General features: G+C 31.7%; 1 protein-coding gene across 1 annotated transcript in view; it reads right to left on the bottom strand.

The window, feature by feature from the left end:
• LOC134229449 (low-density lipoprotein receptor-related protein 2-like) overlaps positions 1–22643 on the bottom strand; it is a 99575-nt gene that overhangs the window by 46950 nt on the left and 29982 nt on the right. The window contains exons 2-23 of the mRNA XM_062711200.1: positions 13430–13880; positions 11767–12019; positions 11438–11585; positions 11167–11277; positions 10622–10876; positions 9277–9427; positions 8025–8162; positions 6654–6759; positions 5935–6073; positions 5195–5314; positions 4241–4468; positions 3912–4092; positions 3634–3761; positions 3387–3543; positions 3053–3165; positions 2835–2960; positions 2549–2719; positions 1827–2000; positions 1203–1373; positions 913–1089; positions 275–445; positions 17–193 (exon numbers count right to left, since the gene is read on the bottom strand). Of these exons, the coding sequence (XP_062567184.1) occupies positions 17–193; positions 275–445; positions 913–1089; positions 1203–1373; positions 1827–2000; positions 2549–2719; positions 2835–2960; positions 3053–3165; positions 3387–3543; positions 3634–3761; positions 3912–4092; positions 4241–4468; positions 5195–5314; positions 5935–6073; positions 6654–6759; positions 8025–8162; positions 9277–9427; positions 10622–10876; positions 11167–11277; positions 11438–11585; positions 11767–12019; positions 13430–13880 (3846 nt within the window). The remainder of the gene's footprint in view (positions 1–16; positions 194–274; positions 446–912; positions 1090–1202; positions 1374–1826; positions 2001–2548; positions 2720–2834; positions 2961–3052; positions 3166–3386; positions 3544–3633; positions 3762–3911; positions 4093–4240; positions 4469–5194; positions 5315–5934; positions 6074–6653; positions 6760–8024; positions 8163–9276; positions 9428–10621; positions 10877–11166; positions 11278–11437; positions 11586–11766; positions 12020–13429; positions 13881–22643) is intronic.

Below are 22643 nucleotides of genomic sequence, written 5' to 3' on the forward strand. Positions count from 1 at the left end.
AGAATAAATGGCCTACGCTTGCATAATCCATCAGTGTTCTCGTTCCAGGTAGAGCCCGATGTGCAGACAATATTTGGAGAGGACAAAGAGGGTCTGTAGTTGACGTCACAAGAGTAAGAGCAAATGTTCCCAATATTTCGTATACAGCTTTCATCCAGTTTTCCGTTCCGAATAGTTGAGGGACATAAATGAACTAGAAATCTTATAAAAATTAGCATTTCTTCTGCAGAAGAAAATTAAAATTATCAACAAATTATCAATCCAGCTTACTCACCACATAGGTTATTTGTATCATCACTCCATGTTCCATTTTTTTTACAAGTGATATTTGGAACAGATGGATTGATTTCCAAAGGGCTAAAACATCTATATTGACATGTTTCTTGGATATGTGACTGGCAGTTTATAAGTTGACCATTTCGTATCGCCTTTGAACATCCAGAAGCTATGTAAATAAAAATCATGAACATGAACTCACTAATGTTTTGCAATATTCAAATTCAAACGATTCATACTGATAATTGAAAGATATTATCAATGTCATTGTTTCGACCTTTGAAATTACGAAGTGATGACTTTCAACGAGACTGCTGATATTCTTGTTTCATCAACTTATTTGTCAATAATTTACTTCGTTTTAAAGATTAAACATACGTAGAGCATGCTCTTGTGTATCGAATCAACTGCGAGATGTAAACTCCGTATGCAGGTGATGAAGATATATTTTTGCATAAATAAGGGACGCTGACGATTGAAAAGTAAAAATCATCGCGTTTATAATAGGACTAGATTGTTAGATTACCAATTAACGTCTTTTTCAAGTAAAATATCCAAATATGAAACAGATGTGTCAGACTCTGTGGTATGAAAATCTTAGTGATAAATCAAAACTAAATCAAAGATCAAACTTACGCTTGCATATTTCACCAGTGTTTTCATTCCATGCACCATCCATGGTACAAACAATTTTTGAAGAAGGAATGGAAGGCCTATAATTAGGATCACAAGTATAGGAACAAATATTCCCAATTTTCCTTTCACAACCTCTATCTAGTCTTCCATTCTGGATTGACGATGAACATAGTCTCACTGGAAATATTGATATTAAACAAAAATTTATATTTGTTTGACGAAGGTTTAAAATGTTTATATGCCTTTGTTTCTTTGTTACAAAATCGAAACTATTACAAAACAAACCTCACCACATAAATTGTTTGTATCATGGCTCCAATCGCCACTTTTGTTGCAAGTTACATTTAGAACAGATGGATTGACCTTAAATGGACTAGTGCATTCATATCGACAGGTTTCTCCTATTCTTGACCGGCAGTTTATAAAATGGCCATTTTTCATGGTTTTGGAACAACCAGAACCTGTAACAGGACAAATAATTAAGGATTTCCGCAACACTTTCTTCCGAATACAACACCTACTCAATCCATCCAATATTCATCATACTCATATTACATCACATCCCGAATGTTATGGTGTTACGTTCCTTGTAAATTTTATAATCATTTTACAAGAGAATCAATATAAGTTTATTCACATCTACTTCTTATATCAAATAAAAGTTAAAATTCTAATTGTCTATTGTCATAAAGCATTCCTACTGCAGGATCTGAATTTCAGTTTCAATAATCAGAAAGACCCATGTCACATTTACAAAACTGATATTTCAGTAACAACAACGGTATATTTCAGTAAAAACAACGGCACATCCAAAAATAGAATGGGATCAAAAAACAAACATACGTATTAGTAAATTTTTAAATATTTATTGGAAAAGAATAAAACATGTTTTCTTGTAACAGTTGAAACCTTACGTAAGCATAGATTCTTTGTGTCCATGTTCCAGGTACCATTGCTTGTACAAAGCAAGTTCTCTGAAGTAGTTTGGGTAAATCCATTATTACAGGAAAATGTGCACGATTCGCCTGCTTTGCGAGTGCATTCCGGTGAAAATAAGGCATTGTCGATAGCAGATGTGCAGAATATTTCTGAAACAGTTGCAAGCTTTAAATTTACTTTTTTCTTATTATTTATTATATTAATCTCTCTATCTCTCTCTCTCTCTCTCTCTCTCTCTCTCTCTCTCTCTCTCTCTCTCTCTCTCTCTCTCTCTCTCTCTCTCTTGCTTATTTTAAAATAAGCCTATTTAAAAGTCTAATATATGTATTTTTAAATTCCTATAAATTATTTTCTGTGTGTGTGTGTGTGTGTGTGTGTGTGTGTGTGTATTGCGGTGGTGAAGATGGTTGTGGGCGAGTGTTGATGCAGGCCAATGTGTGTGTGTGTGTGTGTGTGTGTGTGTGTGTGTGTGTCAATTCCTATAAATGATTTTCTGCTAATGAAAAGAAGTAATTCTTGTATATTTAAATATTTATGCAAATTATTATATCAATGCTTTGAAATCTAAAAATATTAAGGCTCTTGCTCTTTAGATAAATTCTATATAAGTGTCATAGTAAATCAAAGTGTCAAAATATTTACTGTAGTTATTATAGTACTTTATAATTAATTATAGTAAATTTTTGTTAAGATGTACCCATGCAGAAAGGATTTGGGGATGGAGTCCATTGCCCGGATTGATCACAAGTAACAGATGTATTGGAAACAAGCTTATATCCGGATTTGCACGCAACTGGACAAGTTTGCCCGGAATATGGAAGACAGTCAGGAAAATTTACATTCTGTAGGGAGGTCTCACAGCGAGATACTGTCAATGAAATTTTCATCAAAAATAATTAAAACATTTAAAATTGGCATAATTATATAATTTATAAATATAAAAAATAATTTATTGGATAGGAGAAATAAGGAAAATTGAAAACCTCCTTGACATGTTTTTTGGTCTGGTTGCAAATTAACATTATCCTGACATCCACATGTTCTCCCAGTTGGTGTTGGAAAGCAGAAAGTACTGCATCCTCCGTTATTCTTTGAACAAATTCTATTAACTGAAAAGAAGTATAAGGACTATCAAATGACTGCCTTAGAAAACCTTTGACAGATGAAACATTTTTGAAGAATATTTTCAAATCTTACTTACCATCCACTGAATCACCTGTAAATATATCCAAACTATCAAGTCGACCAAGCTCTGGGTGATTTGTCATAAATGTGACTTTAGAACCTGTGGCTTTATTTATCTTTGTTATACGCCTGTTTTGTAAAGAAAACATTCATCATGATTATAACTTCAATATACTAAATATAAAGTATATTTCTTAAAATAAATGAAACTATTGGTAAGCTCATTTTCATTGTCAATTCAAATATGCATAATTTTAGTGCTAAAGCTAATTGCTAAAAAGATATTGGTATATCAGTTTTAAATCAAACGATTCTTTTATTTGTGCAGGAAGAGTAAAGATTTAATTTACTGTCTATTCCACGCAGTGTAATATAAGAATTGTCCATGAATCACAACACTCATTAGATGTGCGTCATTATCAGTTGTTAAAACCTGTCTGTTTAAACCATTTAAATCTGAGTACTCTATGCGATTTTTAAGGCCATCTGTCCAGTATAGTCTGTTGGCTACAAAAAAAGAAAGTGTATATCCTCCCTTGAAAACTATAAGCTTTGCATGGTATTGAGAATTTCTCCTGACTATATATTTGTACATACAAACAAAATCTATAGCGAGACCGTTTGGCCATCCAATATCTGTTGTTGCTATATACTCTTTTGACGTTCCATCCATATATGATCTACCAATCTCTGTTCTATTGCCAAATTCTGTCCAGTACAAAAAGCTAAAGGTAAAATAAAATGAAAACTATGGAGCGAATCTTTTCTTTACCTTCTTTTACTTATTTCCAAATAAAACAATTGAGACATTGTCTTAACTGCTTATCATTTTTTAAACAAGAGCATTTGGATTTACAGTGTAGAAATAAACTAACCCTTTTGACGGATATACCACAATGTCTCTTGGACTATGCAGGTTTGAAAACAAAGTCCTATGAAGTAAGGCGGCTCTGTGTATAACTCCAATATAGCTTTGATTGGGAGTAGAACCTTCTGCAGTAAAGTAAATGTTTCCCGTTGAATAATCGATGGTCAAACGTTCTGCATGAGCGAATCCTAGACATTTAAATGAAAGGTTTAACTCAGTGTCGACCAAAAAGTAAAGTAATTTGGAAAATATGTGCATTTCAAAAAATAATACTTTAAAAATATTGACTTATGAATAAGTGCGAGCATATTGTATTCAATACAAATTTTTGAATACCTGTTGCATACACCAAGGATGTGTTTTTTCCATGAAGTGTGGTCGACATTATAGTTTTCGAGGAGAGAGCAGAGTAGATGAGTTTCATTCTTAATTTATCAAATGTCATTCCGGGAGGAGTTTTCACAACTATTGGTAGTTTGACTATGTTTCCTGTGTTTATGTCAACCTGAAGGATTCGACCGTGGGAATAATCGGAAACAAGAAGGAAATTTGTGGAATAAGCATCTAATAAAAAAAAACATTAATCATAGATTTTCTTCATGGAACTATTAGCATAAATAAAAACAAGATAGGTAATACATATATTTTATAGGTATAAGACCGAACAGCTTATTTCTCAAGAGGATATGACATAAGCTCAAGAGTTTATTGTCACAAGAACCAAAATCTTGCATGAATAGTGGGGAAAGGGAACAAATTTTAGAGAGGTGGTGATGAAATAAGTCATGCGGAAAAAAGAGACCCATGAGCCACAAAGCTCAACTGAGAAATTAAATCCTGCTGTTCTTTATAAGATTTCCCCCATTGCAATACCTATTGTGACCCCACCCTACTCCCATGTGATTTGAACAATGTAGAATATACACTACCAAACGTTGCTTCCACATAAGTTTCAGCTTCTGTGGCCCAGTGGTTCTTGACAAGAAGATTTTAAAGTTTTTATCTATATATTTCAATGTAAAACTTAGATTCCGGCGCTACATTTGGGATTCTGTTTTGAACAATCTAGTCTAGCATTTTTTTTTCAATGTTAAAGAATACCAGAATTTTAAAATCCGTGGGAGGTGGAATTTTTTTAAAATGATCAACTTCTGTACATTCATTTATGCTCCTTTGTATGTTCTCCAAAAAGACATATTACTTATTTAATACATAAATACATATTAATTATACACACGTTATGAACTGGAGTCATCTCTGACTATTGTGACAGAAAGAAAAAAGACTCACTGCTATCACACGTTTTCAGATCTGATTGTAACTGTAGCCCAATATCACATTCACATTTTCGGCCAGTTTCTAGAGGAACACAAATATCCTTACAGCCACCATTCAGTATATGACAGCCACCTACATATAATATAAATATAGCTTTAAAAATTTTAAAATCAAAATCTCTCTCTACAACACACACACACACACACAAACACACCCTGTATCACACACACACACACCCTCACAGCCTCACACACACACACACACACCCTCACCCTCTCACACACGCACACACCCTCACAGCCTCACACACACACACACCCTCTCCCACACCCTCCCTCATGCACATACAAAAACCTTCTCTCCTTCATTCTCACACACATACACCACACATTAAAGTATATATAAAATCAGAACCTGGACTTTTATGTCGTCTCAATGGAAGCCTATGCGTTGTTAGCATAATAAGTATCTTTATATTCATTACCAATTAATCAAATGCGAAATATAAAAATGATGTTATACTAAAATAACTGAAACATGAAACATTTTACTTGTTGTATCATTAAAACTATAATTTTGCTTTAATTGGTTTGCACATTATTTATTTGCTATTTAAGAAGTCACCATCTTTGCGATAGAATTTGTATCAGAGATGTAAAATTGATGGTTATTTCATCTAAAGAAACCAGAGAATAAAGACTATATCAGGGATACATCTTAAACTACCCCAGTCTGATGAAAAAAGTACTTGCCTCTTCTGTCCTTCTCCAGAGAAGAATCGAATATGGAAACATGTGAAGCGTTCTGTATGATATTCAGCATAGTCTCTTGAGAAATTGATGTCTTCCTCGTAAAGTAAATCTTATCTGCATTGATCCAACCAAAGAAATCCTACAAAAATATTTTTTTGTAAAATGAAAAAAAGTTATTTGATTAAATATTTTTGTTAGAAAATGATAAATAAGTAAGTACGTGAAAAACTTAAACTGATTACAAATTGTCATTACAAACTGAGATTTTATAGACAAACAAACAAAAGAATTTAATATATACACTAAACATTTTCGATGACTTTAAGTCCTTACTACTTGTACAAGCATTAACATCTACTGAGTATTATTCAAAATAAAAAATATGTTCTAAACATCCGCTAAGCACGTCACTTGTTTCGATTTATTGAGCAGTAGCTTAATGAAAGATTTCAATAATACTTAAAACTTACTTAATCTCATTTTAAAAGATTATTTGTAGTACAAAAATTTAAGCAATAAAATGTTTGTTTCCTTTGCTTGTTAGTTTTGCACAATATATCCAAAATGTGCAGTTGTTGCAAAAAAAACTGCAGCTAAATTTCAAGCCATTAACCGACATACAGTGACATGCTTGAAATATTCCAAAACGTACAAAATATAATTAATTATATCAAACAACTTTAATTGATCAAAGTTTTAAAAGACCTTTTATACATAACCTTATATACAAACGCCTGTGTTGCACCCCACGTGATAACATGGCTTTTAGTATCCGATCCATTTGTCATGCAGCTTTTAATTATTGATCTGTCTACCCAGTATATCCTGAAACATGTGAAAAACTGTACACATATATTTTGAGTCTTACAGTTAAGGGCCCTCCACACCATGTGACTTGTGACGTATATAGAGGAAAAATACTTTTACTTCCGATTTTTTCTATTTTGTACATCGACGATTTGGAATGGTACCGCTTGTAAGAGAGTCAAGAAACACATGGCATGATCTGCAGATCACGGAGTGACCGATGGAAAAAGATGTGCGGTTGTTTTTAAATAAAAGAACAACAGGCGTCTGGGATTATGTTACGTAATAATTCGTATACAACAGGTACCGGTATGACGAGACACCTTCAGGTTATTTATACTTTCAGGCTAATCAACCGAGTCTGTTCTGATAGTTGAAATTTTTACACACGAAATTTGTGCGTTTCAATAATACACCATCTCATTGTGTGTTTATAAAGTATGCATTTCTAGTTTTCCTCTTTTATATCTGTCCAGTTCAGTTGCCAGTAATTACTAAATATAGAATGATGACGTATTTAGGAGACTTAACAAAGTTTTTGAGTCCCGGGCAACAGGGAAGATAACCTCAAAAAGGAACTTTGATACCAATGATTTTGAAAATATTTTTTCTACTTCAGTGCATTTAATTTTAATTCAATTTTTTGATGCAATATAATTCATGTTTCTTCTCTACAAATGGTGTCTTTATTGGTTTTTCTCGAGTTGTATTTTAGAGAAAATGAGTTTTATGAATTTTTTATAAATAAAATAAATTTCTGTAAAAAATATGTTGATCGATAAAATTAAGTTTTTATGGTTATTCTGTGAGCTTAAAAATATACGAAAGGGTAAGACACAATTTGTTGTGCTGGGTATGAAAATGCCTTGGGAAAAATTTTTTAAAACTTGTGAAATTATTATTTTTAAAAAATCAATATAAATTACATTTTAATCCCTGGACAGTTTTTAAAGGTTGATATGGTTGTTAAAAGTAATGCTCAATAATATGAGAACATAAGCTGTGTGTGTGTGGAGGACCCTTAAAATCTTAGAACGTTCAATTATAAAGTAACAATTCAAACGTCATGTAAAATTTAAAATACTACTTAATGAGATAAATGGTCATTAGCACTTAAAAAGCGGTTCCAAGATTAACAACCCTTTTTCTAACTATTTTGACTTGTCCTGCAATTTGAAGTGAAACTTTACTATTGTGCATACAAAATTCTTAAATGCATGCATTTAGTTTCGAATAAAACGTAAATAAAATCTTGAGCATTTTGTAAAAGTATTGTTGTATGCCTGTTGCTTGTGACGTCGTAAAATAGAGAACTTGGGTTGTGTAGATTTGCGGACGCTACAATAGTTTCTGGCTGACTTCTACTCAACGTTCCTCGCATTATCGATATTTGTGTCCTTCCAGAAAGCCAAAACAGGTATCTGAAAAAAAGAAATCTAATTAAGGGGGTCGACTACAGTTTTATTGTGTGAAAATTATAATAGCGAAACTCTTCATTTTTATACCATATATAACTTACATTAACTTTAGTGTACATGCAAAATTTGGGGGAAATCTACCGTCCAGGTATTTTTGAAGGACCGTCTCAAAATACAGGTACATTTACTATAAGATTATATAGGAAAATGCCAATTTTTAGCACTTTAAAGCAAATTATACAGATACTACAAAAGACATTTCATTCAAACTATAATATTTGATGAGTAATACTATATTATACAATATATGTAAGAAACACAAAATTCTACCGTTTTGTTACCAGAGGGGGCATCTCAAAATGCAAAAAATTAGCAAATTTTACTATTTTTATAGAGTATTACAAAATATGACCTTCTCAATGGATTCACATGAAAACATTATAAAAATATTGGAAATATTCTCAAATTTCTATGTTTTAAAATTCAAGAGCGTATGTTTATTACTTTTTCTTTAATAATATTTTGATTACCCCTTTCTTTAAGAGAGCTCTACAGATTATAATAACGTCAAAAACACATTGCAACGACGTCAACTTACCTATCAATTGCAAAATCGGTTAAAAAATCAGTTATATCAAATTGTAATTTAATTTTTATACCTATAATTTCTTAATTTTGTTTAAATTTAATAATTAAGCGAAAAAAGTTGCATTAAAACAGTAAATACGCTTCATTTGTCTATGATGCGCGAAATATGACCAATTTCTGAAAACGCAATGGAAATAAGGCAAATAAAGTAACATTGAAAGACAAATGTATGTAACCCCCTTAAATATTTAAAAAGATTATTATAACAAGCTTTCCCTTCCCTGATCCGGATTTCATTGTTGAAATCTGAAATGCTATGAGATAAGATCTCCACTTAGTTAATTCTGAAAACCGTTGAAGATTTTTTTATACTATTTTTAGATATTGTTCCGTTTATTAAATCAAATAAAGAATTGTTAGCAAGGTTTTTATATAATATTGAACTTATCTCATTTTATTAGTAAGTGTTGGTTTAATTTTAAATAATCCATGAATTATTTTCAAGGCAAAGACTTTTGGTATTACATACCCATTATGAGAGTCCACTGTTAGTGATGTTGGTTGCTGAAGTCCTGAATATATTACTGAAGTCGTCCCTAAATTTATAGAATATGCTCGTATTGTAGATTGTGCAGGTTCTATCCATTCTAGAAGATTTGCAATCCAGTCAAAATTCAAATCTACATAAAATATTTTCTGAATATTTATTAAATGCAACTACAAACTGCATTACCTATAGGATGAGAAATTTTATGTGCTCTATATAAAGAAAAAGATGCAGATGCCTTTTTAAGCCTATCACATCTAGTTTGACGTAATTGATGTGTTCATTCAGTCTTAATTATGGCTTTGAATTTTTCTTTCTCGTTCAAAAATCCTTTTTTTGCCATGTCCCATATAAACCTTTATAGTTTATTTTTTTCGAACTAAAACTAACACTGGCGTGGTTGAATTTATATTTGTTTTACGCATATAAACTAAGATCTTGTGTCTATTTCAATTTTTTCGAAAGTGGCTTTAAACAATTAACAACTTAAATCATTTCTTAAGATAAAAAAAATCTTTTGCAGCAAATGATTTTAAATGATAATTTTAAGGATTATTTTTTTCTGTTTGAAGTTCGAACTTCCCTGCGAAGAGGAAGAATTATCATTTTCAGTAAAAGCTATTAAACTGTGTACTTTATATTTAAACTTTCATGTCACTGCTGAGAAATATTAAATAAAAGGATGTAAGCATTCTTTCCTTAAAAGTATTTATTTTACTGAAATAACATGCATTTTGATGGTTCTCGAAAAATATTGTTCGTAGCAAGGGACTTGAAAGATACTAAAATAAAAACGTAGGTTAATCAAAATACCGGAGAAATATAGTTTTATAGTAAATTATAATGTTCATAGTTAATCAGTTTTTACTATAGAAGATCAAAATATATATCAAATTCAAATTGTTTAATTCATTTTTTTTATGCAAGCATGCATAAAAAAAAACATTGCCTATGATTTCAATATTATGCCCAAAACTACCATAATTAGTGGATAATTTGAGATATATTAATCTCAAAAACAATGCTAATGTGCAAGATTTTATTTTAAATTAATGCACCATAGGATTAAAACTCTCATATTTTTTTCAAATATCTAAATAAAGAATAGCTTATTATTATTATATAAAAGAATATAAGAGAGTAAACTGCCATGTTGTAAATTTTGAATACAAAGGGTGGCTGCGTAAATAAAAAAAAATTACAACATGACTACCATATCGTAAATTTTGTATTACTGCAACCCTGTTTATTCAAAATTTATAAAATGACGAAAGTATCATTATCTATTGTATACTTTTGTTAAGATAATTTAAAAAAAAAAATTTACCTCTGGCATTTTCAATAGAAGCCAATGTTTTAATTTTTCGACTGATGATGTTCAATTCCTTTAAAGTTTTATTAACACTGTCCACAAAATAGATAAGATCTGATTCGGCATCTACAGCAAACGTTTCAATAAAAGAGAAGGGTACGTTCAGGACATAAATCTGCTCTAATCTTCCATTGACAGAGTTTGCCTCCAACATAGAGAACGCTGTAGCGTTGCTAACAATGAACCCTTTGTTGTGAAACCAGGAGGGATCTGCACAATTTTAAAAAAATCAAGATTTAATTATCTTATAAGTAAATGAAATGTATGTAAACGTGTAACAGTTTCTTTATTTTCCTTAGTTTTCAACTGTTGCTGCTAAAAATCAAATGAGCAATTCAAAATTTATGTTTTTACAAATTTTTTTGCACAAAGTAAAACTCTATACAGCTTTTGCGGTAAAGATCAAATTTCGGCGAAGGAATTGTACTATTGTACACTTTCTTGGTGTTTCAAAATGTCGGATACATTTGAATGTGAATACAATGGAAACATCAATATACCTGTGCATGTAGAACCATCCGTTGACAATTGATAACCCTCAGCACAGAGACAGGTGGGTTCTGCAGGAGTGTTGACACACATATGCTGACATCCTCGGGATGAACAAGGAGCTAAGTAAGGAACGAAGTAAATGAGACATTTACATATACATATTATTTCTATAAAAAAAGTAAGCTAAATTACAAAATGTGTGAAGTTCGAAGAACTGCATGTTTGAAACGTACATGTAACTTCAAAGAAAAATGTTATAATAAATGTATATGCCTATACCATAATACGAGATTGGTGTTTCTGCATCATAAACATGAACAGCAAATGGTTGTGCAGATGCCATCGTTAATTTGTAGAGTACGGACCCCGATGTTACATCAAATCCAAATATATTTTTTGAGCCAGCGCTTGCAGCATGCAAAATACTCTGGTAATTAAAAGAATTATTAGAAAACATGAATATTATAACATTTTTTTCATCTTTTTTATGGACGTAGGTTATGATGAAAATATAAAAGTGGGATCATATCTAGAGATATTACACATAAAGAATGATAGGCATAGCAAAGTTTCTTAACATCGAATTCCAAGATCGGAATGCACAAAACCTGATGATAGTGAATCCCTGTCAATGAAACCTGGTTGTTCCTTCTAAGTACTCTTCTATTCGACCCGTCAAAATGGCTGACCTCTACCGTTTGTCTACCATTATCTGCCCAGTACAATAAATCATTGACAGTGTCAACAGAGAGGGCCAATATTCGTATTAGACTGGTGTGCACTATTACAGTTCTATTCTTTCCGTCCATGGAGGTCTTTTCAATGCGTGGATTTAGATCATTGTCAGAAAAGAACATCAATCTATCGTTAAATAGAAAACAACAAAAACAAAATACTTTATGTATCAAAATAAAAAAAGTTCAACCATCAACATTTACTTTTACAAGAAACTGGTTCAAACAACCATAAACTAGATTTTGTATATTTCTTTGTACAATGGGTGATCAAAAAGTTCGCGAACTAATTAAATATCTTCCATATAAGAAATAATATTTGGTTTCAATGTTGATTACATTTTAAATTAATCCTCTTCAATTTTAATGGATATCAGCCACCGTCGTTCTGCTCATGCGCGAATCATGTGATAAAGGCGGTCACGTGACCCCCTTTGTAGCATTCTGTCACAAAAGCTGAAAGATTTTTCTGAGTTTAATATTTCTTTCCATGTAAATTAATTTTATAATAAGAATTAACAGTTCATTTGTCAGAAATGGTGAAATCTCTGCAACAGAATGGGTAGACAAGAATATTCTCTCCAAAAATAAGCATGACGACTATCAAAACCTAATTTTTTTGTCTCGGGAGAGACGTTTATTCAAGGTGGATAGAGATTCAGTGCCTCCTTTCTTTCATATCTATTTAAAATCTAATGTAAATGATATCGTAGGTATTTAATAATTAATTAAGCTATTTTTCAAAGTGTAAATTGGAGGTCTTTGATAGCAAATTGTTTTTATTAGAAAACACATCTCTTTTCAAACTTGCTTTTACTGGGCAACATATCACAAATATCATTTTTTAACCATCTACCTTCCTTTACTTAACTGACCAGTCCAAACATTTATTAAATTTATAGGATGTATTTTGTCTTAATAAGCTGTGTACAAATTATTATACGCTACTGCAAAGGAATTTTTAAGATATACAATAAATCTTTACAGGCGTTCCTTGAATGAGTACGACTGAGACAACCATTTTTGTCACAAGTGTCCTATATAGTGACGTCATTTTTACATTGTGACGTCACAAACAAGGAGCAAAACATTATTCAGCATATGTTATTTATAGAACTTGTGTATGGCTATGTGTGTACCATTTTTTTTTCTAATCTGAATTGTGGTTTTGAAGATATAGAGATAGTTCGCGAACTTTTTGATTACCCCTTGTATATCATCTAAAATAAAAATAAAAAAAAAATAAAAGGAACACACAAAAAAAAAATACAAAAAGACCCGTTAAAAAATAGAGGAATAGAATTTGAATAAAATCCAACTGATTAATAAGTATGCTTAAATGAAAATTTGAAAAGAAAACTTAATTGTAATTCACTTATTAATTTTGAAAATTTTCAAAATGATATACTGATTATTCAGATGAAAGATTTTTTCAATACACGAAAGAGAAGATTTTTTCCTTTTTTTTTTTTTTTTTTTTTTTTTTTTTTTTTTTTTTTTTTTTTTTTGGAAACAGATTATTACATATATATCCTACCCATCGTCTGGATCTAGTGCCAGTCCTTCAGGCTGATATAAGTCATCTTGAACAATTATTCTGTGTATTGAATCATTATGCCCATACGCTGGTTTCATGGCTATCCAGTTTAGAAGTGAATCACACCAGTAAAGATTGTTGGAAACAAAGTCAAACGATATTTGACCAAATGCTGCAGATTTTCCTTTATATGCGAGACTGAGTGTAATGGACTTTGATTCATTTTGCCAGATGTTGAACTTTTGAAATACATATATTGAGTTTTGAACAGCGAAAAATACATTTTTATTTTTTTCATCGGAAGTAATACTTGTTATCTGCACATTTTGTGGATTTAAAGACGTCGAGACGTTTGTGTAATAACTTGCTTGGGCTCTTGGTATTTCTGTGATGGTGGCTATCCTTGCAGGATTCCATATTCCAAGAATTAGTCCTCTGTTACCAGGGATGCCTAAAATACCTGTTTTATTTAATTGTAGGTATATATTTGTATACACATGTATACTTATTATTGAACTGCTAATGAGAAATGCTGTTTTGTCGCTTACATATCAATATTTAAGAGCAAACTTAAGTGATCCTCATTTTTTGTATTTCTTTTAATGCAATGTTTGTTAAAGGTCCTCCACATCATGTGACTTGTGACGTATATAGAGAAAAAATATTTTTACTTCCGGTTTATCTAGTTTTATGGATGAACGATTTGGCCTAGCATGGTTTGTAAACAATGAACACATGGCATGATAACGGAGTGACCGATGGAAAAAGATGTGTGTTTTTTTTAAAACAAAAGAACAACAGAAGTCTGGGATTATGTTACATAATAATTCGCGGACAACAGGTACCGGGTATGACGAGAAACGTTTAGGTTATTTATACTTTAAGGCTAATCAACCGAGTGTTTTGATAGTTGAAATTTCGGCATACTAATTTGTGCGTTTCAATAATACATTATCTCATTGTGTGTTTATAAATACTGATAAAATAGTGTTAATTTTCAGTTTTCCTCTTTTATATCTGTCCAGTTCAGTGGCCAGTAATTACTAAATATAGTATGGTGACGTTTGCGGAGACTTGCCAAAGTTTATGAGTTCCGGGCAACAGGAAAGATAACCCCCAAAAGGAACTTTGTTACCAAAGATTTTGAAAATGTTTTTTCTACATCACTGCATTTATTTTAATTCAAGTTTTTGATGTAATCTAATTCATTAATGTTTCTTCTCTACAAAAGGAGTCCTTAATGATTTTTCTCGAGATGTATTTTAGAGAAAATTAGTTTTATGTACTTTTTATAAATAAAATAAATTTCTGTCAAAAATATGTTGATCGATAAATGAAGTTTTTATGGTTATTCTGTGAGCTTGAAAATATACAAAAGGGTAAGACAAAATTTGTTGTGTAAGGTATGAAAACGCTTTGGGAAAAAATTCTTGAAACTTCACACTTTAATCCCTGGATAGTTTTAAAAGGTTGGTATGCTTGTTAAAAATAATGCGCAGTAATATGAGAACATAAGCTGTGTGTGTGGAGGACCCTTAAGTATATATTTACATGTATGTAATTAAAACCATATAAACTCTTTACAGATTGTTTATACACACACGTAATATATCTAATCCTATGTTATAAAATTTAATTATGCATGCCACATTTATGTCACTATGAAATATATATGAGATACAGTAACGTAAAATACACGTTTATATTCCTCTAAAAAATAAAGACTATTCGGAAGTGAAGCATTTAATAATCTGAATTTGAGGGATTTAAAAGGTATGCACCATCTCTCCCAACAGTAAAACTAAACCTCTGCAATTAATTTGTCGCTATTAGTAGAAGGACGCTTTGCTGATTATGTATCATGTGTATCAACATTCTTTATTTTAAAAACATCCTGACACTTGTTAAAATTTTTAACATTTAAAAACAACCTGTTGTTACATCGAATGTCCTGAAATCCATTTAAAATAATAAAATTATTACGGTTAAGCATAATGAATATTAGGACTATCTTTCGTCTTAATGGATACCGTATATTTAAAACTACATAATTATAGAAAATTTTAAATTAAGTGAAAGTTCAGACATAATAAAAAAAACTTGCTTTTTAATTGTTTGGAACTCCTTGCATTTACATACTAGTACTTATTTATAAAATGCTTTTTATCAAGTTATTATATAGTCTATATGCGTTTTAAAGTCGTATTATTGGACTAAAACACCAGCAGGCGATTTTTGTTTTTTCTTCCTTGTAGTTGAATGTTTATACATGTCGTTGAAGACTCCATACATGTTGATGATTTGGTATTAAGAGTACTTAGCAGAGTGGAGTCAAGAGTGCAAGTAGTTATTCATTTAGTTTCAGTGTCACAAGTTTTAGTCTAGCTATTTTGTTAGGGATCTTTATATTACATGTAAAATGTTTGCCATAGTTCCCTACCGACTTTCAACTCAATCTTGTTTTGGCCTACAGAAACTGGTTCGATTCCAAATTATTAAAGTCAACAAAATGAACATCTTTTAAAATGTCTTAATTTAAATAAGCAACTTTCAAAATTTGATACTACTTATAATCTTTAGATAGTAGGGAGCTGTCGACTAGTGACCAGGCCTGACCCATTATACGCGGTTGTTGGATGCGCACTATAAACTTCGCACTTTATGATAGGGTCCAACAGAAAGTACATGCATATCAATCCGTCAACGGGTTAACTCCTCTCCATATTCAGGATATGGTTTTATCTGAATATTTTTTCTTCATTTCCAATGCTTTTCTTCAGAATATTTTGTCCTTCATTTCATTTGAATGTCATTTTGTTACGGAAGACCTTTAAAGCTGACCATTTCAAATATTACTTTGCTTTGCAGTCGGAGGAGATATAGTAAAGCCCTGGTTAGTTTGCCCTTTGTGTTACGTGGAAAACATGTGATTTGCATCGGGATTTGTTTTGGATGTTGCCTTGATTTATAGATCTTTATGTCCCCGTGGGGATCCAGGTTAGAATAGGTCCTCAGTACCCCCTTGCTTGTCGTTAAAGGCGACTAAATGGGGCGGTCCTTCGGAGGAGACCGTATAAACCGAGGCCCCGTGTCACAGCAGGTGTGGCACGATAAAGATCCCTCCCTGCTCAAAGGCCGTAAGTGCCGAGCATAGGCCTAAATTTGCAGCCCTTCACCGGCAATGGTGACGTCTCCATATCAGTGAAATATTCTGGAGAGGGACGTTAAACAGTATACAATCAATCATAGATCTTTATGCTCTTTGCGAGGGTCTGGAACAACTTTTCAAAGATATTTTTATTTTCTTTTGGCCATTCATATACTTAATGTGGATTATCACAGCTAAGCAGTCAAATAAATTTGGAAAATGTGAGAGACCAAAACCCTTAATTCGTCATTGATATGCAAATATTTTTGGAAACGTCAATACCTCTCAATGTTTATTCCCTCTATTGAACTATTTTCATTTTCTTAACTTGATACGCTTGTGTTGAATATTGGCTGAAAACCATACGTTTTATGTGAATTTTGAATTTCAAGAAATTCGTCCAAAGTTCAGTACTGTATAAGGTGTCAGAGGATATTTTCAGATTAAGTACCGGTCAAAATTTAAATATTGATTGTATGTTGTTTAACGTCCCTTTTGAGAATTTTTAACTCGTATGTAAACGCTACATGTACCTATAGCACGCCAAATTCACAAAAATGAGCTAAACATAGTTTCACAGTTGATAAACTAGGTTTATATATAAACTATAGTTTACAAACCGTGAACTATAGTTAACAATTCGTTAAGTATAACTATAGTTTTCATCTGTAAAAGTATGTTTAACGGTTGTTAACTATAGTTTACGAATGCTAATCTAACTATATCTTTCTGTAATAAAACTTTATCAATAGATTTTGTTGATAAACACATACTCACGTCTGTAAACTATAATTTACAATCGTGAACTATAGTGCTAATCATAGTTTCACAAATCGTTAAACTATACTTTTCAGATCGTTAACTAGAGTTAAAAGAGTTGTAAACCATAGTTTAAAAATCGCGAAACTGTATTTATCCGATAATCTATGTTTTGCAATCGCAAATGATTGTTTTCAGTGTTAAGTACAGTTGTATAGTTTACGGCTCTGAAACATAGATTATCGCATTAACTATGGTTTACAGATGTAAAATATAAATTAACGTCCTTAACTATAGTTTACAGTCCGTAAACTATAGTTTACAGCCGATAAACCAAGTCTATAAACTGTGAAACTATGTTTAGGTCGTTTTTGTGAATTTGGCGTGCCATAATAACCACTTGCCTGTAGAAAGCTGCAAATTTTGTCTTACACATGGCCAATGAGTCGTGAGGGTTCTTCTCGTGCCAGCACTTACTGCGACACGGGACCTCGGTTTATACGGTCTCATCCGAAGGACAGGTCTCCACGTCCCACAGTGGGATTCAAACCCGTGACTTCAGGATCAATTCTATACTTCGCGACTTTAGAGGCAGACGCTCTAACCACTGCCCCACGCTGGCGAAAAAAAATTAGGGCGGAAATGAGAAGCCTAAGGTTTTAGACAATTTTATTGCTAGAATATTTCATTTGTGCATCTGTGGGGAATTGGTTTTGTATATTTTATTGATATATGAAACTTAAGTGTCACTACTACTATTTATGGGATATGGGCTAGAAATACAAAACTAAAATAAAAAATCACTCTTCCGGGATTTCCTCAGAAAAGCGGGTTGGGTTCATAGTATGAATTGTAGCTTGCAAACGAGGTGGTTGAGCTATTATCTCTCGCTGTCCAATGGTATGCACAAGTGCACAAGTGTTGGTCTGAATTTTGTGTGGTACAGAAGCTTAGGTCATTTAGCACACCCTGGAAGCAATTGCAAATCTGGCGAAATAGTGAAAATAGGCTAAATTTTCATGAGGTTTTGAGAATGTCGATGTGCGATCATTTAAGCTTGTTGTATAAGTCGTATATGTTTTATTCGTAAAAGCCTCCTTAAGGGACTAGGCCATACTATTGTTTCATGTATTCTGCCAACTTCATTCATGGAAAATATCTCCCACGTGTTCTATCCGCCCTTTCGCCCTGCTCTCAATTGGCGTAGAACTACGAACGCTAAATAGAAAACAAGAAAGTGTAGGTTGGTTTTTCCTTATTGATGATGAAAATAAACTTACCGAAACAGAAATACTCATGAATTGTTATTATTCCAAATGCTACAATCACTTGTGGAGTAAATAACATTATTTCCAAGATAAGTAAAACAAGAACTGCAAAACAGGTTACTAAACTTTTCACATTTGTGATGAATGAGGAAGTTAAATTTATTGGTTACCAATGTTGCTCATCTTAAAGTATACATGTATAGCAAACCCATCAAAAACACGTCTTGTGACACTCTGCATCACTTTCTTTGAATGTATACATACAAAGTGGTCCGTGAAGGTCCGTGTAACATTAAACAATTCAATTTTCTAAAATGATTTTAAGTTTTAGAATGTTAATATACATGTATAAGTTCAAATATCTAAATTTCAAAAACGTAAACAGATTTTGTATATTAAAATTTAATATTTTAACTCAAAAATCTAAATTTTCCAATTTCAAAACAGATTTTGAAATTTTTATAATTTAGATTTTTATATAAAATATTCAAAATTCAAATTTCCAAAAATGATATTTGAATTTTAAATTCTTTTCGACTTTTGATTATATAAAAATTAACGTCAACTTCTAAATTCAAATTTCAAACGTTAATAATTTGATTCAAACATTCAAATCTTAAATAACCAAAACACGTTTTCACAATTTGAGTTTTTAGAAGTTTAATTTACTTCAAATATCAAAAATATCAAATTTCCAAACCCGATTTGTGTTTGAAACAATGTCGATATCAGTCTAACTTCTAAAATTCCAAAAGCCTAATTATTCCATTGGATTTTTTTCTACAAGTGATTCTTTCTTTTTATTATTGAACAAAGAAAATAAGATATGTACTTATTTCTCTAAGCACTTGCGACAGTTACACAATTTACAGAATTTTAAGCTTGAATAGTGGTACTTTAATATGCTCTTCTTGTTTCTTTTTCTAATTTCAACAATTTGAAACACTCTTAACAGACAGGAAGTTTGAATGAGTTCTTAATCCGACTTCATTACTTTATCTGTATTTTCGAGTGGTTGTACGTGTAAGTCTAACAGTTTTTGACTATTGGCTTTCTCTAAATTATTTATTTCAAACAGAACAACATTTGTATATTTTATTCAATTGAAAGCTAATTCACTCTGAATAAGCTGCTTTTATCGAAGGAAGTGCATAAATGCTTTACCTCAGTACTTATCTCAGTACTAATTCCTAGTAATTATCATTCTTGTCAAATATTTCAGTTGATTATTCCCCCTTTTAATAAAGGGGGGGGGAGTAGCGTGGTTATCCTGTAAAGCTATTAAAATGGGGTCTTAGCTATAAAAAGAGGGTCTAGGTAGATAAAAATGTATTCAGAATACATAATTAAATAGGGGGTCGTTGCCAAGCCTTCCAGCACGATAGAATCATTATTAAGATCGGGGCGGGGGGGAGGGGGTAACTCTAAAAAAAATTAATTGCATGTCGATACGGATAGCTATGATCGATAAATTAAAATTAGGGTCGATTGCACTTACTAGATTAATGTAATAAATAACATTAATTTTAACACATTATTCTATACCCCACAACATTATCCGAGCATTTGCTGATCTGACAAGCGATTGATTTCCGGATTTGGTTTTCTAAATTAGTTTGAACATTCAACTTCCAGTTTAGAAAAACACTTTATGTTTACATGTGACATCATGTGTACACTATTGACTAAATATTTTATTACCCTGCGAATCGATTTCTTAAAAGGTAATTGGGATCAAGTCCGAAGAACAACACCGATATTTCTATCCGTTAAGTCAATTTCAGAATTGAAACTTTATAAATTTAGTTTAATTGAAAGTTGTTCATATCCTCAATGTTTTGCTCGTCTATGAACAACGATTCAGGGGTTCCATTTTTAATGGTAAAATTCAAGAATTAAAATATAATTCATGTACTGAAAGCAAATTATGTATTGTTAAAATTGTTTTAATATAGTCATGACTTCTTGTAAAACAGTCTGACATGGAAAATGTAAATTCACTTGTTATTTACTTATTGTTAATTTTATGAATTACAAATGGGTAACATTATTATCATTTAAATTACCATAATTGACACTTGACATGGTTCTCAACAGGGTTTGAAATAACCGTGCACCTGACCGCCTGAGTTGCACAAATTTATACGCATTGACGCCCAGCTGGACGAGAAAACTAAAAAAAATTTCCATAACTTAAAATTCAGATCGATATTTAAAACTCTTTAATCAACTATTACTGGTTGCAAATTGTAACAAGCAAATGGGTAAAATCCATCATGCAGCCTATAGGTTAAAGATTAAATTTGTTGATAGTCAGCCCTATTAGCATTTTTGCTGTATAAAATTTTTCAAAGACAATTTTTGCGGGCTAGTACATTTTTGGCAGGGCGGACAACTTCAACCAGCAATCAGCCGTGCATGCTCAGCTTATTTTACAGTGAGTTATAAACACTGCATATAAAAGTAAGGTACATCCTTAAATACAATTTAAAAATTTTTCTCTCAAATATTTTGGATGGTTTTATCATATTCTAGCCAGATAAATTTTACCTACTTCCAGCAAACCTGTCATGCATATACAAAATCAGGAACACATATTACATGTAGAAGTCCAATGATAATTCCTGGTTTAAGGTTTTGCCTAACTTAGTGTAAACAATTTTATTTCTGCTTTATCTTCTTTTAACCTCTCTTTAAATTTATAGGTAGTGTCTTGCAAGTTTAGGCACCATTACCATACTTTTATTGAAGCTTTATGTGCTAGACTATAAAGACGGTCTTAACAGTTTAACAAAATAGACAATTTCAATTCATGACAATATATATCTAACTAGTTGATTTCCTTTTTAGCAACAATGTTTATTTGAAATATCGTCCATGAATGTTCTAGACATGCATGCATCTATGGATTCACCCGTTGCACATTACACAAATTTTATTTGTTTTTCAATTCATTCATAATACCCTTTACACTAAAATCAATTTAAATACATTGAATCATACAAAATAAAGCCCATCTAACAATTTTATAAATTCAAAACACAACTACTCACAGATCATTTAACACTTGCATTTTGCATCATGCATCACTAAACATACATACTACATTTTAAAAAAACCTGATCATGAACTCCCAGCTACATTGTATGTGTAGCTTACATGTATAAATAATGTTGAATGTTGTGAACATGTGTTGGTTGATGTTGTTTGAATATTTGATTTGGGACATGCTCGTTGTTGGCTGCCCATTGCCCTTGTTCTATTTGAATTCATACAGCCCTTAATTTACATACATTAACATACACAATGCATTTTAAAACAAAACAAAAAAAATCCAAAAAAAATCATGACCTATATCTACAATATGTTGTATGTTGTGAATATGTGTTGTTGGTGTTGTTTGATTATTTGATTTGGGGCATGCTCGTTGCTGGCTGCCTATTGCCCTTGGTGTATTTGAATTACAGCCCTTAATTTACATAAAGTTAACATACACACTGCATAATTACATAAAAAGAATCATGACCTAAAGCTACAATATGTTGTATGTTGTGAATATGTGTTGGTTGATGTTGTTTGATTATTTGATTTGGGGCATGCACGTTGCTGGCTGCCCATTGCCCTTTGTGTATTTGAATTATAGCCCTCAATTTACATAGACTAAACATACACACTGCATGATTACAAAAAAAAGACCTAGCATATTTATAGATCTGTGTTTGTTGGTGAATTTAACTTGGGCATGACCATGTTCATTGTTCGCGGCCCAATGGCCTGTTGTCCTTATAATTGATTTATTATAATAGCCCTTAATTTACATTATACAAACTGCATAATTAAATGAAGGGAATAAAACTATTGATCATGACCTGCATATATCTGCATGGTTGCATATGTAAAATAATTGATTCCATCCCTTACATACAACATTCAAAATCTACACACACTACAAAATTACGTGATCTGCACCTATTTCATTGTAGTCTTTTACATGCTCTAATTATTTTTTTCATTTTTATGAAAATTAAACTTTTACACA

Source organism: Saccostrea cucullata, unplaced genomic scaffold (assembly GCF_032062105.1).
Source record: "Saccostrea cucullata isolate Sc308-1 unplaced genomic scaffold, CSIRO_AGI_Scuc_v1 ctg1109, whole genome shotgun sequence".
In the NCBI taxonomy this organism is placed as follows: Eukaryota; Metazoa; Mollusca; class Bivalvia; order Ostreida; family Ostreidae; genus Saccostrea; species Saccostrea cuccullata.